General features: G+C 41.1%; 1 protein-coding gene across 1 annotated transcript; it reads right to left on the bottom strand.

Moving 5' to 3' along the window:
• Positions 1 to 92: 92 nt before the first annotated feature.
• On the bottom strand, positions 93 to 11,109 carry LOC119586010 (innexin inx1-like). The gene is made up of 7 exons (XM_037934748.1): positions 10,652 to 11,109; positions 3,777 to 3,903; positions 3,451 to 3,606; positions 3,022 to 3,144; positions 2,736 to 2,897; positions 1,621 to 1,802; positions 93 to 1,490 (listed from the first exon to the last, which is right to left on the bottom strand). The coding sequence occupies exons 1-7, from the start codon at positions 10,900 to 10,902 to the stop codon at positions 1,349 to 1,351; spliced, it is 1,143 nt and encodes a 380-aa protein (XP_037790676.1). The 5' UTR covers positions 10,903 to 11,109; the 3' UTR covers positions 93 to 1,348.
• Between the last annotated feature and the right edge of the window lie 3,734 nt (positions 11,110 to 14,843).

The following is a 14,843-nucleotide window of genomic DNA, read 5'->3' as shown; positions in this document are numbered from 1 at the left end:
GAAACTTGTTTTTCTTGGGTGTTTCCATGCTATTTGTTATGACTCTTCAAATACAAGGGACAAACTGGGTAAAGGAAAATTATAAAACTTACTATAAAAATCTCTTTAATGTAGCTACAAAATACATGAACCTTACATACAAAATATATCTTAAACTTAGGACTGTATTATACAGTGAAATCACAAACAGAAGTCCTTTAACTGCACATTCCAAACGACCTGATCTGGTTCATCCAACAATCAGTCACGTGAGCAGATAGACCCGATTCTCACTTGGCACTTTTCGGACAACTTTTTGTGATACATCTATCAAACTGGGGAGGGGAAATAAGATTCAAATAAAGCCTTTCACAAATAAAACTTGCTTCCTTCAGTTTATAATATCGGAGAAACAATCCTTCCTGTAAAGTCAAGATTCGCATATTTTCAATCCATAAAAGAACAGCTGCTTCCGTAGAGAGCATGATCGTTACAGTACATGGTTTGCCATTACAGGACATAGTCAAGATGATTGTGTTGTTCATTAGTAACTAAATGCTCTCGCGTCAATTTAGATAATGGCACTTTAAGAAGTATCTTTGACCAGCAAAGTTGTCGTTCCATAATTCATACACTGTCAGTCTTGATAGATAACATTAAAATGCCAACATCTATTTACATTTCTTTTGTTTATTATTGAAAAGGCTATCCAGCAGAAATGCAAATCAATGCTGAATATAATAGTGCATTACCTTGACACATTAAGAATAAATAAATATTTGAAGACCTTTTAGACGTAAAAGCACATATACATCATAAGATCAAGGCTTACTTCACATTTCAACAACGAAGAAGTACTGAAAGATTCTAGTCCAGTGAAAGAGGAAAAACAATCTAGATATATTCTATTCAAGACAGGAACTGGTGGCTGTCACCCTCATGCAACATGGCTAGTCCACCTCTATTGTAAGGAGAACTAAATCTTAGAAAAAACTGAAACATGAGAACATTAATGTCACATCATGGATCAGCTGAAGGATTGGTGCATTGAACAGATTTAAACAAAATAATAATTTCTTTTCCAATGGGTTCCATATCTCTGTGCAAGTGCTATAAACTGATAAGTTCATCAAAAGCAAGGGTCCGTAAATTAAATGACACATACCAGTAGCTGTTCCCAAGCACACCATACATAGCACCAAAACAAAAGTACTCAAAATAATTTAGCCATCACTCGCCCAATCAAAGAAACAAGTGTGGGCAGAAAACACAGTATAAAAGGTCCCAGTTGTTTTTGTCCTTTACTTCATTAAAAGTCTTTATTACACCTTCAGCTGAGTGACAGCCCTCAATCCATGTCCTCTAACATTCATACTGATGATGATGAGTATAACCCTGCACTGTTGTAAGGATTGTTGCTATTCGCAGTCTCGATTTCTTTGGCCAGGGTAGTCATGATGTCACGGTAGATAAGAGGGTCAATATTGGTTGATAGTACATACAGGATCCACCTATGGAGGAAAGGAAAATAAACCAGTTAGCTTAAAGTAACCAAGTAATGGAGCTCATTTAGTCATCATATATCAATTAGATAGATGTATGGAATTGTGTAATTAAGTAAAAAAAAAATTAAAAACTTACCAGTCTCCAATGGAAGTCTTGTTGGTGATGGCTTGTACGGTCTCCAGAGAAATAGACTTGTTATGCTTGTGCATGGCCCTGGGGCGAAGGCCAGGGAGTGTGAACAGGGCAACTCGGTACAGGATGAGGGCACCAAGCAGGCAAGCCAAGATGACAAACCAGAACCAGATCATGATGAACACCTACAGGAAAAAAGGTACAATAAAAAAATTAAATAAATAAAGACAGCATTAATGTGTTATGAAATTCTACAAAAGCAACCCACTGACTGCAGCATTAAAGATTGGCTGATGGCCAGTAAAGCTCCCTCTGAGGAATCAATGGCATGGGGTCATCCATTTTAGTCCACCTTAGCAATTGCATCATTTCAGGCCACGACCAAAGGGTTGACAATAAGACTATATGAAATGTCTAATGACAATTATAGAATCCGAACTTTGTATGTATGGTTAATAATAAAATACATTTGATTGAACTATTTGGATCAAGGAGACATGACCATCACATGAAAAAATTTGGCTGATGGCCTGGAACAAGACTGACTCACCACAAGTAGACAAAGCTATTGGAGGGTGATTAGACTAGCACTATTTCTACTGGTATATGAACGTACCATCCATGATCCATGAGTGGAAGAGTACCAGCTTTAGGGAAAACACTACTTCCATGGTCAGGACCTTATTCCTGCCCAACAGTATTGCAAATAACAAAAATGCTTTTTGTTATTGCAGAGTTAAAGATAACCCATATATACGAGATGGAGTCTGCAAAGAAGTCTCTTACCATCTTGTTTCAGCATATCAAATGAGAAACCCAAATGACCCTCAAAAATAAAAAAAGGAAAGCAAGGGGAGAAAAGGGAGTCTGGACACTTGAATGGCTGAGCCTACGAGAATTTTGGGCCTTGTGTGGGCAGCAATGCACCTGGATCCAACAGGTTAATAATCTTTTCATATCGCAAGCCAACAGAGATTACTACAATTCATTGTCTCCATTCATGGATCTCAATTCATTCTTCCCCACCTACCTACATTCACTTCACTGTATATACATGAACAAAGAGCTCAATTAGTTTCGAGAACCGATCTTTCATGAAGGGAAACTGTCATACATACCTTCTCATTCAGAATATTGAGAGGCAAAAGGCAGAATGCATCATGACGCTCAAGAGTTCCTGAAGGACCAAATTTGTGGAAGTGACACTTGGTCATTCGTGGGAAGACATAGATCATGGGGTCCACACGCTCCTCCTGGTCCATTTCACTGTACTCTACAACCTGTAAGGAATTCATAAAATTATATTAAAATCATAATTAAGAACCCTACAAGTAATTTTTCTAGTATGAGGCATTTGCCAGCAAAAATGTTCTTTCCTTGAATAAGATAAAAACCAATACTTACTCTTGGTCCATAGGTCAAGAACTCTCCACCAAGGAACCTGTCAATCAGGAAGAGCTGCCCAACAATGTTGACAAAACATAACAACTCGCAAAACCAGTACTTGAATACATAACCATTGTGCATCTGGAAAAAAAAAAAAAAAAAAAAAAAACATGTAAACATTATGGAGATCACATTATCAGTACGCATTGTGTCTATACAAAAAAAAATTAGTATTTTCTCCAATGATATATACAGTAAAGAATCAGAAGTGTTTAAATGTTATACTACAAAAAGTAAAATAAAGAGTATTCTCTCCAATAGATTGTCTTTTCAGTTTCTAAAATACCAATAACATTAACGAGGAAAAAGTGAATTTCTATGCATGCATTTAATGAACAAAACTCAGCTCAACACTTAGAAGCTTACAAAAGCAAACAACCATCTTACCCGAATATGCTTCACAATGTAGTCAATGATGACCTTCTTGCGAGAGCTGACTTCGTCCTCCCTGAACAATCCAGGGTTCAGGCCATTAGCAATGGTCTTCATCAAGCCTCCTTCAGCATTATTCCAGATGAATTTTGGCATATAGCACAAAATAGCCTGCAATGAACCAAAGCCATAAGTTTCTGTCAATTTCCACTCCCTATCAAAATTCTTGAATAGGTCAAGTAATATATATATATATATATGAACTCCAGGGCCTTCTTTTCCGTCCTTTAATCTAGCTAGAAAAAAAAATCAAACCCTCAAACACAAACATGACAGCTTACCTGGAAGAAAAGGAAGAAGACAACCCACTGGTAGTAGTTATGGAAGCGCCACCTTTCTTCAACCTCCTCCTCATCGTATCCATTGGGAGATCCCACTCCTGGCTGTGCTACCTCTGATCCCCTTTCCCTATAAGAGGAAGAAAAAATGACACTGAAATTGTTTGCAGATTCAATATTCTTTTTATAAACATTAAACAGATGATATGCAACCCTCAATACTCAATCCAAGTAGTTAATTAACCCATTGGCTATGGGTGATGTGCCTATCTCATTATGAAGTGCCATGTGTTAAAGTAAACACATTGTTGCTTGACTTTATAGGATCTTTAACTAAATGTTGATGGGTTTTATAAATTTGTAACACTATGCGCCTCTTCTTGTTTATCCGTGTTCATATATAAATTATCTTTGTGTTAATTAATTTTTTGATGATTCAATTCACCTGCTAGTCAATTGCGAATGGAGCGACTTTTCATTTCATGTGAAAAAGGTCCCTCTTTGAAAAAAAGTAACAAAACAATGACTAAGAACCAGAAACACAAAAAATTCTTTAGTTTTGGGAAAAATGGAACTGAAAATATATTTTCTTTGCTGCTACTGCAATCTAAGCAATACTAATTTGTATGAAAAATATGTGATTGTATTAATGCAATGTTGGTGACAATTTCATGGTACATTATTGAGAAAAGCTGGAAAGAACCTTCAAGCTTCCCATAAATGCTGAGGCCAACAGCCAACTTCCTTCAAACCAGTTTCATTAGATTTGCCACAAATTTACTACATCCCATTAAAAGTCTAGGAAACTTATAGAGGAAAGCAGAAAAGAGAAAGGGGGAAGGACAGGAGAGGAGAGGAAAAGAAAAAGGAAAGGATCAAGGATAAGACAAAAAGAAAAAAGGAGAGGGGAACAGAATAGACATAGAGAGGGAAAGGGAGAGGGAGAGGGAGAGGAAAGGAAATGAAAGAAAAGAAAAGAAAGGACAGAGAGAGAGAAGAGAGGAGAGAGAGAGAGAGAGAGAGAAGAGAGAGAGAGAGAAGAGAGAGAGAGAGAGAGAGAGAAGAGCGAGAGAGGAGAGAGAAGACGATGAGAGAGAGAGAGAGAGAGAGAGAGAGAGAGAGAGAGGAGAGAGAGAGAGAGAAAAAGATTGAGGAGAGAGAGAGAGAGAGAGAAGAGAGAGAGAATGAAGAGAGAGAGAAGAGAGAGAGAGAGACAGAGAGAGGAGATAGAGAGAAGAGAGAGAGAGAGAGGAGACAGAGAGAAGAGAGAGAGAGAGAGAAGAGCAGGAGAGAGAGAGAGAGAGAGAGAGAGAGAGGAGAAGAGAGAGAGAAGAGAGAGAGAGAGAAGGAGAATGGAGAGAGAGGAGAAGAGAGAAGAGAGAGAGAGAGAGAGAAGTAGGAGAGAGAGAGAGAGAGAGAAGAGAGAGAGAGAGGAGAAGAGAAGAGAGAGGGAGGAGAGAGAGAGAGAGGAGAGAGAGAGAGAGAGAGAGAAGAGAAGAGGAGGAGAGAGAAGGAGAGGAGAGAGAGAAGAGAGAGAGGAGAGAGAGAGAGAGTGAGAAGAGAGAGAGAGAGAGAGATGAGAGAGAAGTGAGGAGAGAGCAGAGAGGAGAGAGAGAGAGAGAGAGAGAGAGAGAAGTGAGGGAGAGAGGAGGGAGAGAGATGAGAGAGAGGAGGTGAGAGAGATGAGATGAGAGAGGAGAGAGGAGAGGATGAGAGGAGTGAGAGAGGAGAGATGAGAGGAGAGAGAGAGGAGGGAGAGTGAGGAGAGAGAGAGAGGGAGATGGAGAGAGAGAAGAAGGAGAGAGTGATGTGAGAGGAGAGATTGAGAGAGGAGAGGAGAGTGAGAGAGGGAGAGAGAGATGAGAGAGAGTTGAGAGAGAGAGGAGAGAGAGAGAGAGAGGAGGAGAGAGTGAGAGAGAGAGAGAAGTAGGAGAGAGAAGAGTAGAGCTAGGAGAGAGAGAGAGAGAATAGAGAGAGAAAAGAAGAGGGGGAGAGAGAGAGAGAAGTGAGAGAGAGGGGAGAGAGAGAGAGAGAGGAGAGAGAAGTGAGAGGAGAGAGAGGAAGAGAGACGGAGAGAGCGGGAGAGAGGAGAGAGAGTGAGAGAGAGAGAGAGAGAGGTGAGAGAGAGAGAGAGAAGTGAGAGAGAGAGAGAGAGAAGGGAGAGAGAGAGTGAGAGAGAGAAGAGAGGGGAGAGAGAGAGAGAGAGGAAGAGAAGAGAGAGAGAGAAGAGAGAGAAGAGAGAGAGAAGAGAAGAGAGAGAGGAGAGAGAGAAGAGAAGTGAGAGGAGAGAGGGAAGAGAAGTGAGAGGAGAGAGGGGAAATGAGAGGGAGAGGAAGAGAGAGGGAAGAGGAGAAGAGAGGGAAGGAGAGAGAGGAGAGAAGGAGAGGGAGAGGAATGTGGGAGAGGAGAGAGAGGAAGGTGAGAGGGAGGGAGGAGGAGAGGAGAGAGGAAGGAGGGGGAGGAGAGAGAAAAGGTGTGAGGAAGAGAGAGAATAGTGAGGGAGAGAGACGGAGAGAGAAGGAGAGGGGAGAGGAGAGAATGAGGTGAGGAGTGGGGGAGGAGAGAAGTGAGAGGAGAGGAAGAGAGAGAAAGAGGGAGAGGAAGAGAAGAGGAGAGGGGAGAGGAAGAGAAGAGGGGAGAGGAAGAGAGGGAGAGGGTTTAGAGGGAAGAGAAGAGAAGGGGAGACAGGAAAGAGAGGAGAGGGTGAGAGGGAAGAGGAAGTGAGAGGGGGAGGAGAGAGGTAGAGGGGAGAGATGGGAAAGGGGATAGTAGGGGAAGATGAAGAAGGGAGGGAAGTGGGAGAGAGAGGGACGAGGAGAGATGAGGGAGAGGTGAGATGATGTTGGTGTTGGAAGTGATGTTGGGGTGGTGGATGGTGGTGGTGATGGAATGTGATGTTGGGTGGGTGATGTGATGGGATGTGATGGTGATGAGGGTGAGTGAGGTGGGGGAGGGGTGATGTTGAGGGTGGGATGTGAGTTGGGGTGAGTGATGGGGGAGGTGGTGATGGTGTTGGTGGTGATGGTGGTGATGTTGGAGTTGGTGGTGATGGTGGGTGTTGGTGTGGTGATGGTGGTGGTAATGGCATTGGTGGTGATGATGGTGGAGATGGTGTTGGTGGAGATGGTGTTGGTGGAGATGGTATTGGTGGAGACGGTGTTGGTGGAGACGGTGTTGGTGGAGACGGTGTTGTTGGTGGTGATGGTGTTGGTGAATGATGGTGTTGATGTGAATGATGGTGTTGGTGATGTGAATGATGGTGTTGTTGGTCATGGTGTTGGCAGTGGTGATGGTGATGATGATGATGGTGGTGGTGACAATGGTGATGGTGTTGGCAGTGGTGATGGTGGTGGTGTTGATGGTGTTGGCAGTGGTTGTGGTGGTGGTGGTGGTGGTGGTGGTGGTGGTGGTGGTGGTGGTGATGATGATGATGATGATGATGATGATGATGATGATGATGATGATGATGATGATGGTATTAGCGGTGATGATGATGTTGGCGGTGAGAGGCAGATAAAAGGTAATACACAAAAGCAAGAAGATTTTATTACCATCATATAAGTAATGGTAGGAGTAATAGCAATAATCGTAATCACAGTACTAGTAGAAGCTGCTGATGCTGTGATAATACTTGTAGTGGACTAATAGTGGTGGCAGGCACGAATGATGCAAGTAGTTGTAGTTGTAGTTGTAGTAATAGTAGTAATAATAGTAGTAATAACAATAGTACTAATAACAAAAGTACTAATAACAAAAGTACTAATAACAATAGTACTAATAATAGTAATAACAGCAGTAATAGTAATAGTAGAAGTGATAGCAGTAGTAGTAATAACAGTAGTAGTAATAGTAGTAACAGTAGTAAGTAGTAGTAACAGTAGAATTGATAATAGTAGTAGTAGTAGAAGTGATAATAAGTAGTAGTAGTAGAAGTAATAATGGTAGTAGTAGTAGAAGTAATAATAGTAGTAGTAACAGCAGTAATAGTAGTAAAAGTAGAGGTAGTGGTAGTGGTAATTGACAGTAGTAGTAATAGCAATTCATGTAATAATTATTGTATAGTAGCAGTAATAGTAGTATAGTAGTAGCAATTATAATAGCAGTAGTACTAATAGTATTTGTAATAGTGATAGTAGAAATAGTAATGGTAGTAGCAGTAGTAGTAATAATAGTACTAGTAATAATAATATCACTAGTAATAAGATTACTAGTAATAATAATAATAGTACTAGTAATAATAATAATAGTACTAGTAATAATAATAACAATAGTACTAGTAATAATAATAATAAATAGTACTAGTAATAATAATTATAATAGTACTAGTAATAATAATTATAATAGTACTAGTAATAATAATTATAATAGTACTAGTAATAATAATTATAATAGTACTAGTAATAATAATAATAGTACTAGTAGCAATAATAACAATAGTAATAAGAGAAATAGTAATAGCAGTAGAATTAGTAAATGTAGTAATAGTGGTTGTGGTAGTAGTATAGGAAGAAGTCTAAGTAGTAGAAATAGTATAACAGTTATCATACAAGTAGCAGTAATCATAATAGTAGTAGTAGTAGTAGTAGTAGTAGTAGTAGTAGTAGTAGTAGTAGTAAGTAGGTAGTAGTAAGTAGGTAGTAGTAAGTAGGTAGTAGTAAGTAGTAGTAGTAAGTAGTAGTAGTAAGTAGTAGTAGTAAGTAGTAAGTAGTAAGTAGTAAGTAGTAAGTAGTAAGTAGTAAGTAGGTGGTGGTAGTGGTAGTGGTAGTGGTAGTGGTGGTAGTGGTGGTAGTGGTGGTGGTGGTGGTGGTGGTAGTAGTAGCAGTAGTAGTAGTAGTAGTTGTTGTTGTTGTTGTTGTTGTTGTTGTTGTTGTTGTTGTTGTTGTTGTTGTTGTTGTTGTTGTTGTTGTTGTTGTTGTTGTTGTTGTTGTAGCAGCAGCAGTGGTGGTGTTGGTAGTAATAGTAGAGTAATAGTAATAGTCAACAATAGCTATAAACATCAGTATCAATATCAATATCTATAGAAATATTTAATATTATAAATATTAAAATTCATATCATTATAACACCAACAATAGTAATAATGGCATCTATTAGTAATGATAGTTATAGTAATAAAAGGATGAATGATAGTAATGCAACTGGAATGACTAAATTGTGTATCAAAACATTTTTAAGAAATAAATGCAGTAATATTCCTATTCATGCAGTAGTGCACGCTGCAAAGTTTGCTGTTGAAACTACAGATATAGCAATTGTGGAAACCTAATGGTAATGCAACTGCCCTTGCCAAGCAGTGTCAGTATCAGAAGGTATAAAAGCAGAAAATGAGTACTAAAAATTATAGTACTTATGGTAGTACAAGCTCCTATTTTGAAACACCAATGGCAATGACTAGAAATTGAATGTTATTCTAAAACCTGTAAAAAGAACTGTAGAAATTGCAACAGCAAATTGTTTAGGAAATTGCAATGGAAGTACTGTAGGAATTGTAATGGTAGTAGCTATAAGAACTGCAATGATTGAGAAATGCAATCATTGTGGCCGTATGCATAGCATTGCTAGTGGCTGTAGGAAATACAGTTGTAGTAATGATTAAACTACAGTGGTTGTAGTGGCAAGAACTGTATAAAGTATTGCCACTGATGTAAAGGAAATTATGGAGTTGCAGTGATGAATATTCAATAGTATATAGTACATACAGTATAGTAGTAAATAAAGTAACAGCAATAAAAAAATTAACATGCAAGAGAAACATCCTACACTGACTTATCACAAAGTTACACGTGATCTGAAAATACACATTAGAGAACACAATACTACTTGCTAGCCGATAAACAGTAAATTATAAGAGACTTTTTTGTCCATCAAAATGAAAGAATAAAGAAAGGCCAGGTGCGGGCGGCGTGGGAGCGCGTGGCCCCCGTCCAGCGCCGGGCTCGGCCTCTAAGCTCCACAGGAAATGCCAATTCAAGTCTCTTTCTGCACCTTTGAGACATGACGTGTCGGCAAGCAATATTTTGCAATTAATGCCCAGTTCCGAGGACGATAACTAGGATGAATAACAGTTTGTAGCGGGGGTTTGCAAGTCTCCGACGAAAGAGAATGATTAAATGCCAAAAGAAGATGCAAATGATATTTTATCTGGGTAAACCATCCATCCGTTCCATGTGGGGCACCGCGTCCAACAGGCACATGTCACTTCCATTCCCAAAAGACGGTTTCCGGAAATGCAGCATCTGAGGGGCAACCCACTGTCCGCTCCCGCCGCCCACCGCCTCACGCCCACGGGTGCTACGACCCATTCCGACGCCAGGATGCGGCTCATCGCGGCCCTGACCAACCACGTGCAATGCAAGCTAAATGTCAAATCTGATGCTCTTGAGATCACGCTTGCATCACGCAGTGCAAAAGATGCAGCAGCAACAGCGAGTGCAACGTATCACGCCCACTCGGAACAGTTTCCGGCGAATTGTGACACATCCACCCAAATTACGAGCACGGGAGCCAACTCTTCTGCCCAATTACACTGAACTTCCCACAGACGCACATAACCGACCACAGACATTTCCAAATAACAAAAAAAAAAATCGCTCTCATCGCAACGAGAATAATCATCCCATCTTAACGAGCACCGACCTGATTTTTTATTATTTTCTTTTCATATTTATCCTAAAATAACTTGCAAATTCAAACTAAACAAACCCCACCGTGTCTTTAATTTCCGCCGACGTCTCCCTAAAAGTGCCTTAGACGCCAGACAAAAGAGGTTTTGACGAACCGCAAGGGACACCCGCGCACACACACACCTCGCAAACCTAGCTTATTCCCGTCCGTTCGTTTTTCTTTTTTTAGAAGGGAGGGGCGTCATTCGGACTCACCTTAAATAGTAGTCCTGTATAGTGAACGTCGAGTGTATCCAACAGTACGTGTTGATGACGTGCTTGGCCCCGAGGCCCGTGATGCAGTCGATGGGATTCCCGAAGAATTCCGCGGCCGTGAGGAGGACGGAGGAGCCGATCAGCAGCACCACGGTCATCTGGTAGTGCAGTCGGAACACACTGCTTTCGTTCACACATTCTTCACGGGCCAGATAGGACTTCAGCCCCGAGAGGTACTTGATGGCAGACATAGTGCCCGGAGTTCAAGCCGTCACACACGTAATCACTCTCTCACAGAATCGTCCCGCTCGATGGTCATGGGGATACTAAAGGACTCGAGCGCTGTGAACCCTCGGGAGGCGGTCAGGTTCGGAGCTAGGCGTCCGAGAGGGGGATCGTCTTCCTCCTTTGGTTAGCGCTGGTGGATGCTAGTCCGAAACTACACGAGGGGCGGAGCTTGTGTGCCGGGACAGGATTGCCAACTTCGGTCGCGTTGAAATCATCAGAGATTCGGAATTATAATATTTCTTCGTTTCTTGTATCGTATCTTTTAGGTACTAGATATAAATACCAACTTATCTATTGATATTATCAAGTACCCATATAAAAACAATACATATGCGCTAGAATATATTGTTCTCCTCTCCCATGGCACGCCTGACTATTTTCGTCAATTATGAAGACCTACTCTCGCCCAGGGTCCCACGAAACCCGCATCCCTCACAATACATCCTATGGAGCCTAGACAGACGATTTTCAGGTTCGGGCCCTAACGGGTAAGGGGAACTGACCTGTTGGTTCGTGGAGGGGCGTGGAGGAGGGCCGGGGGCGGGGAGGGGGAGGGGGAGAGTACTTTCATCATCTGCCTCCTCACGGGAATCGAGTGGGAGGGAGGGCGGTTCTCAGAGATATGCTAATTCCGTATTAGCTGGGAATTCCTGGATGAGAATATAATGTATATCATATTCGCGTCTGGAAAGGAAGTCTTGGAAGAGAGGGATTACTTAGAATTAATAGTAAAAACTGCCAATTCTTATACATATACGGTAGAATGTAGCGTTCTGCAGGACCCGAACCTACGGCCCAATATGAACTGTAGGACACAAAACTTACAATATATGGTATAAAATACGTAATCGTATATATGTATATATATTTTTTTCCACTGCACTGCTATTTATGGAAACATACAAGATTTTCCTCCTTAATAGTAGTGCTCTAACCGCAAATTGTTCTTGATAATTACGCTATAGCTGTTCAGCGACGTGAAAGATGATATCCCAATCCAGTGGCATCCTTCTTTCATGTAAAATGTATATGAGTAATACTAGGCGAACGTGGTTTATCAGGCCGGCTGGTGTGTGTTATCCCAACGAATAATTTTTTTCCCTCCCTTAGTTTTATAATGAGGGTATCCAGTCAATCCTTGTTGAACTTGAAGTTAGTTGGAATCTTCAAGAAGCATGTTTTGTTTTTTGTTGTGATTATTTGCCGGGTGAGATACGTTTTCCTGAATGGACGAGGGAGGGAGGATGGTTCCCTTGTCGTGGCCCAGGGTCGCCCAGGGTCGTCCAGCCTAGATAGAGCCTTAGGAAGTGGTGGTAGTGGTGGGGGGGGAGGGGGAGGATATCGGGGCTGGAATGCGCCTGGGTGACGCTAGGGTGGGCTTTCGTCGACCCGTGGAGATTAATTATAGGACTGGATTTCGGGAAAGTTACTCATTTACATGCAAAGTTTGATGTGGATGGGGATGGGGGAAAATATACCATGAACTATATTTGAGGATTGATTTACAGAATTAAGTTAATTGTATGTTTGAGTATACGTGCCATGGCGTAACTTCTAAATGGGGGGAAAAATCAAAGTGTGGAATCATGAAATGGAAAATGACGATATAAGTGTTCCCAGAAAGAGGCTGACTGGACTGCGCCTGGAAATGCCAAGCAGGAGCAGATTGAACGTTATCGGGCAGCTGGCAGATCCCCCCCCCAAAAAAAAAAAAAAAACCGTGCTTGCAAAAAGTCAGCGACATTCCATTGGCTCATGATATATATAAATGATTCAGTCTAGTGGAGAGGGGGGGAAAGTACAACGTAATAGAACTGTTAAAAACGGTCGATAAAATGATTATGAATTTTTTTTTCTGAGAAGGGAAAAGGGGATTAAAAACATATATTTCTCTAAGATGAGCTGAAACATAGTTTCACCACTTCTTACAGAACAGAGGAGTCATATCGTAGAAATGAGTTGAAAGCGCAGGCAAAAACTACAACATAATGGTACTGTGATTAAACTCCCCACAAAATGGCAATGGAAAAGTGTATTTGAATGTGTTGGTCACAGATTAGCCAAGCTACAACAACGCAAACTATCAAGAAGCGAATCAGTGCACAGCCGCAAGCAGGTGAACTTGAAACTAGCCAAGAGCTTTTTAGTACAGACAAGAGCTATTAACGCGGCCCTGAGGGAATCCACAAGGCAATGCACTTGGAAGAGAGGTGAGCTGTGGGTAGGGGCGTGGGGGGGGGGGTGTGTGTGGCATAGCATCAGTACTACACTCACATGCAGGAGCATTACACGTAATGCACGACAACTTCCGCATGTTGTTAATTTTCAATAATTTTCCTCCGTTTAGTCTGTCTCTGTCTCGCTGTGTGTTTGTCTGCTAGTTCTCTCTCTCTCTCTCTCTCTCTCTCTCTCTCTCTCTCTCTCTCTCTCTCTCTCTCTCTCTCTCTCTCTCTCTCTCTCTCTCTCTCTCCTCTCTCTCCCTCCCTCCCTCCCTCTTCCCTTCCTCCGCATAATTTCACCCAAAAAAGTAAAAAAAAAAAAAAAAACTTTCACTCAAAGTAATGCTGAAACTTCGCTTAGTATTTATATAGTGTTTTTGTACACGCCGGTTTCTGCGGCCTCGGCGAGGGTGGTGCTATCAGACTCACTTTCATCGAAATCGTCGGTCACGCAGGCATAAAGTTAGTCCATAGATCGGCTTCGTCGACCTTGCAACGTCGCTTATCATTAAGATGTAAGAATGACGTCGACGATGCCGTATGCGTAGTTGTGGCACTCCTTAGTCGTCTCTCTCTCTCTCTCTCTCTCTCTCTCTCTCTCTCTCTCTCTCTCTCTCTCTCTCTTTTCCTCTCTCTCTCTGTATGTATATATGTGTGCCCCTGTGTGTCAGACCGTGTGCGTGTCATAAGCATGCATGTGCGTGTATATACGTGTGTGTGTGTGTGTGTGTGTATATATATATATATATATATATATATATATATATATATATATATATATATATATATATATATATATATACACATGTGTGTGTATATATTTGTATGTGTTTCTTTATTTGTACCTGTATGTGTGTATACATACTTGCATATGCAAGTTAAAGTACGTGGATTTTTCTCTCTTTTCATTTTCCTCCTTTCTGACTCCAGATTCGCATTTCCAATCGCTTCACCCCTTACCATTATATATCCTTTTATTATTATCACAAATTGATTTCTATCCCGACTATTCCTCATCCCAGCCTCTCGCTCTTCCTCTCCTCTCCCCACGCGCCTCCGTATCCGAAGAGGTCACGTAGGCATGGCGAACGAGGTCAAATTACGGCCCCCGAGGTCATGTTTCTCACAGATGGATTTCAGGTGAGGGCGTCTGATATCCCGCTGCATTCGATCCCTTGTCTTGAGGCGCGAGAGGAAGCCTTCAAGGAAAACAAAATGCAGGCAAGATGGAAGCTGATTCTTTGTTTTGAATTTTTTCTTCATGGATGCGAGGTATATATATATTTTTTTGCGCGCGCGGATTCGATATACCGATTAGTTTTTTTTCTTCTTTTTTAGCATCTTTTTTTTCTTTCTGTCTTTTTGCATGACGATATAACATCTTTTTTCTTTCTTTTTTTTGCATGGATACGAAATATCGATCGACTCCCAAGAGATTACATTACGTTGACCTCATATTTTTTTAATAATATCTCACCAACGAAGATAAAAAAAACAATATCTTATATAAGTATTCACCTCGAGTACACTTGCGTTTAGGGAGCGTGTGATGTGACTATTCTTCTTCCCACAATTATCAAGGTGAAAAAATAGAAGTTTGGTGCGGAGAGACGGCGCGCGCGCGGTGCTGTGTTTGGGTGTGATTGTGTGTTTTCTGTTCCCGTTACTCGTGTGTGATGAAGAGA

The sequence above is a fragment of the Penaeus monodon genome, chromosome 1, assembly GCF_015228065.2.
Source record: "Penaeus monodon isolate SGIC_2016 chromosome 1, NSTDA_Pmon_1, whole genome shotgun sequence".
Taxonomy (NCBI): domain Eukaryota; kingdom Metazoa; phylum Arthropoda; class Malacostraca; order Decapoda; family Penaeidae; genus Penaeus; species Penaeus monodon.
This window is presented reverse-complemented; position numbering and strand designations above follow the sequence as displayed.

Coding starts and splice junctions, on each gene's coding strand:
- LOC119586010 (XM_037934748.1), bottom strand. CDS start 10,902: ATGTCTGCCATCAAGTACCTCTCGGGGCTGAAGTCCTATCTGGCCCGT. Junction 3,145..3,450: donor ACATTGTGAAGCATATTCGG/GTAAGATGGTTG, acceptor TTTTTTTTCCAG/ATGCACAATGGTTATGTATT. Junction 1,491..1,620: donor AAGACTTCCATTGGAGACTG/GTAAGTTTTTAA, acceptor TTTCCTCCATAG/GTGGATCCTGTATGTACTAT.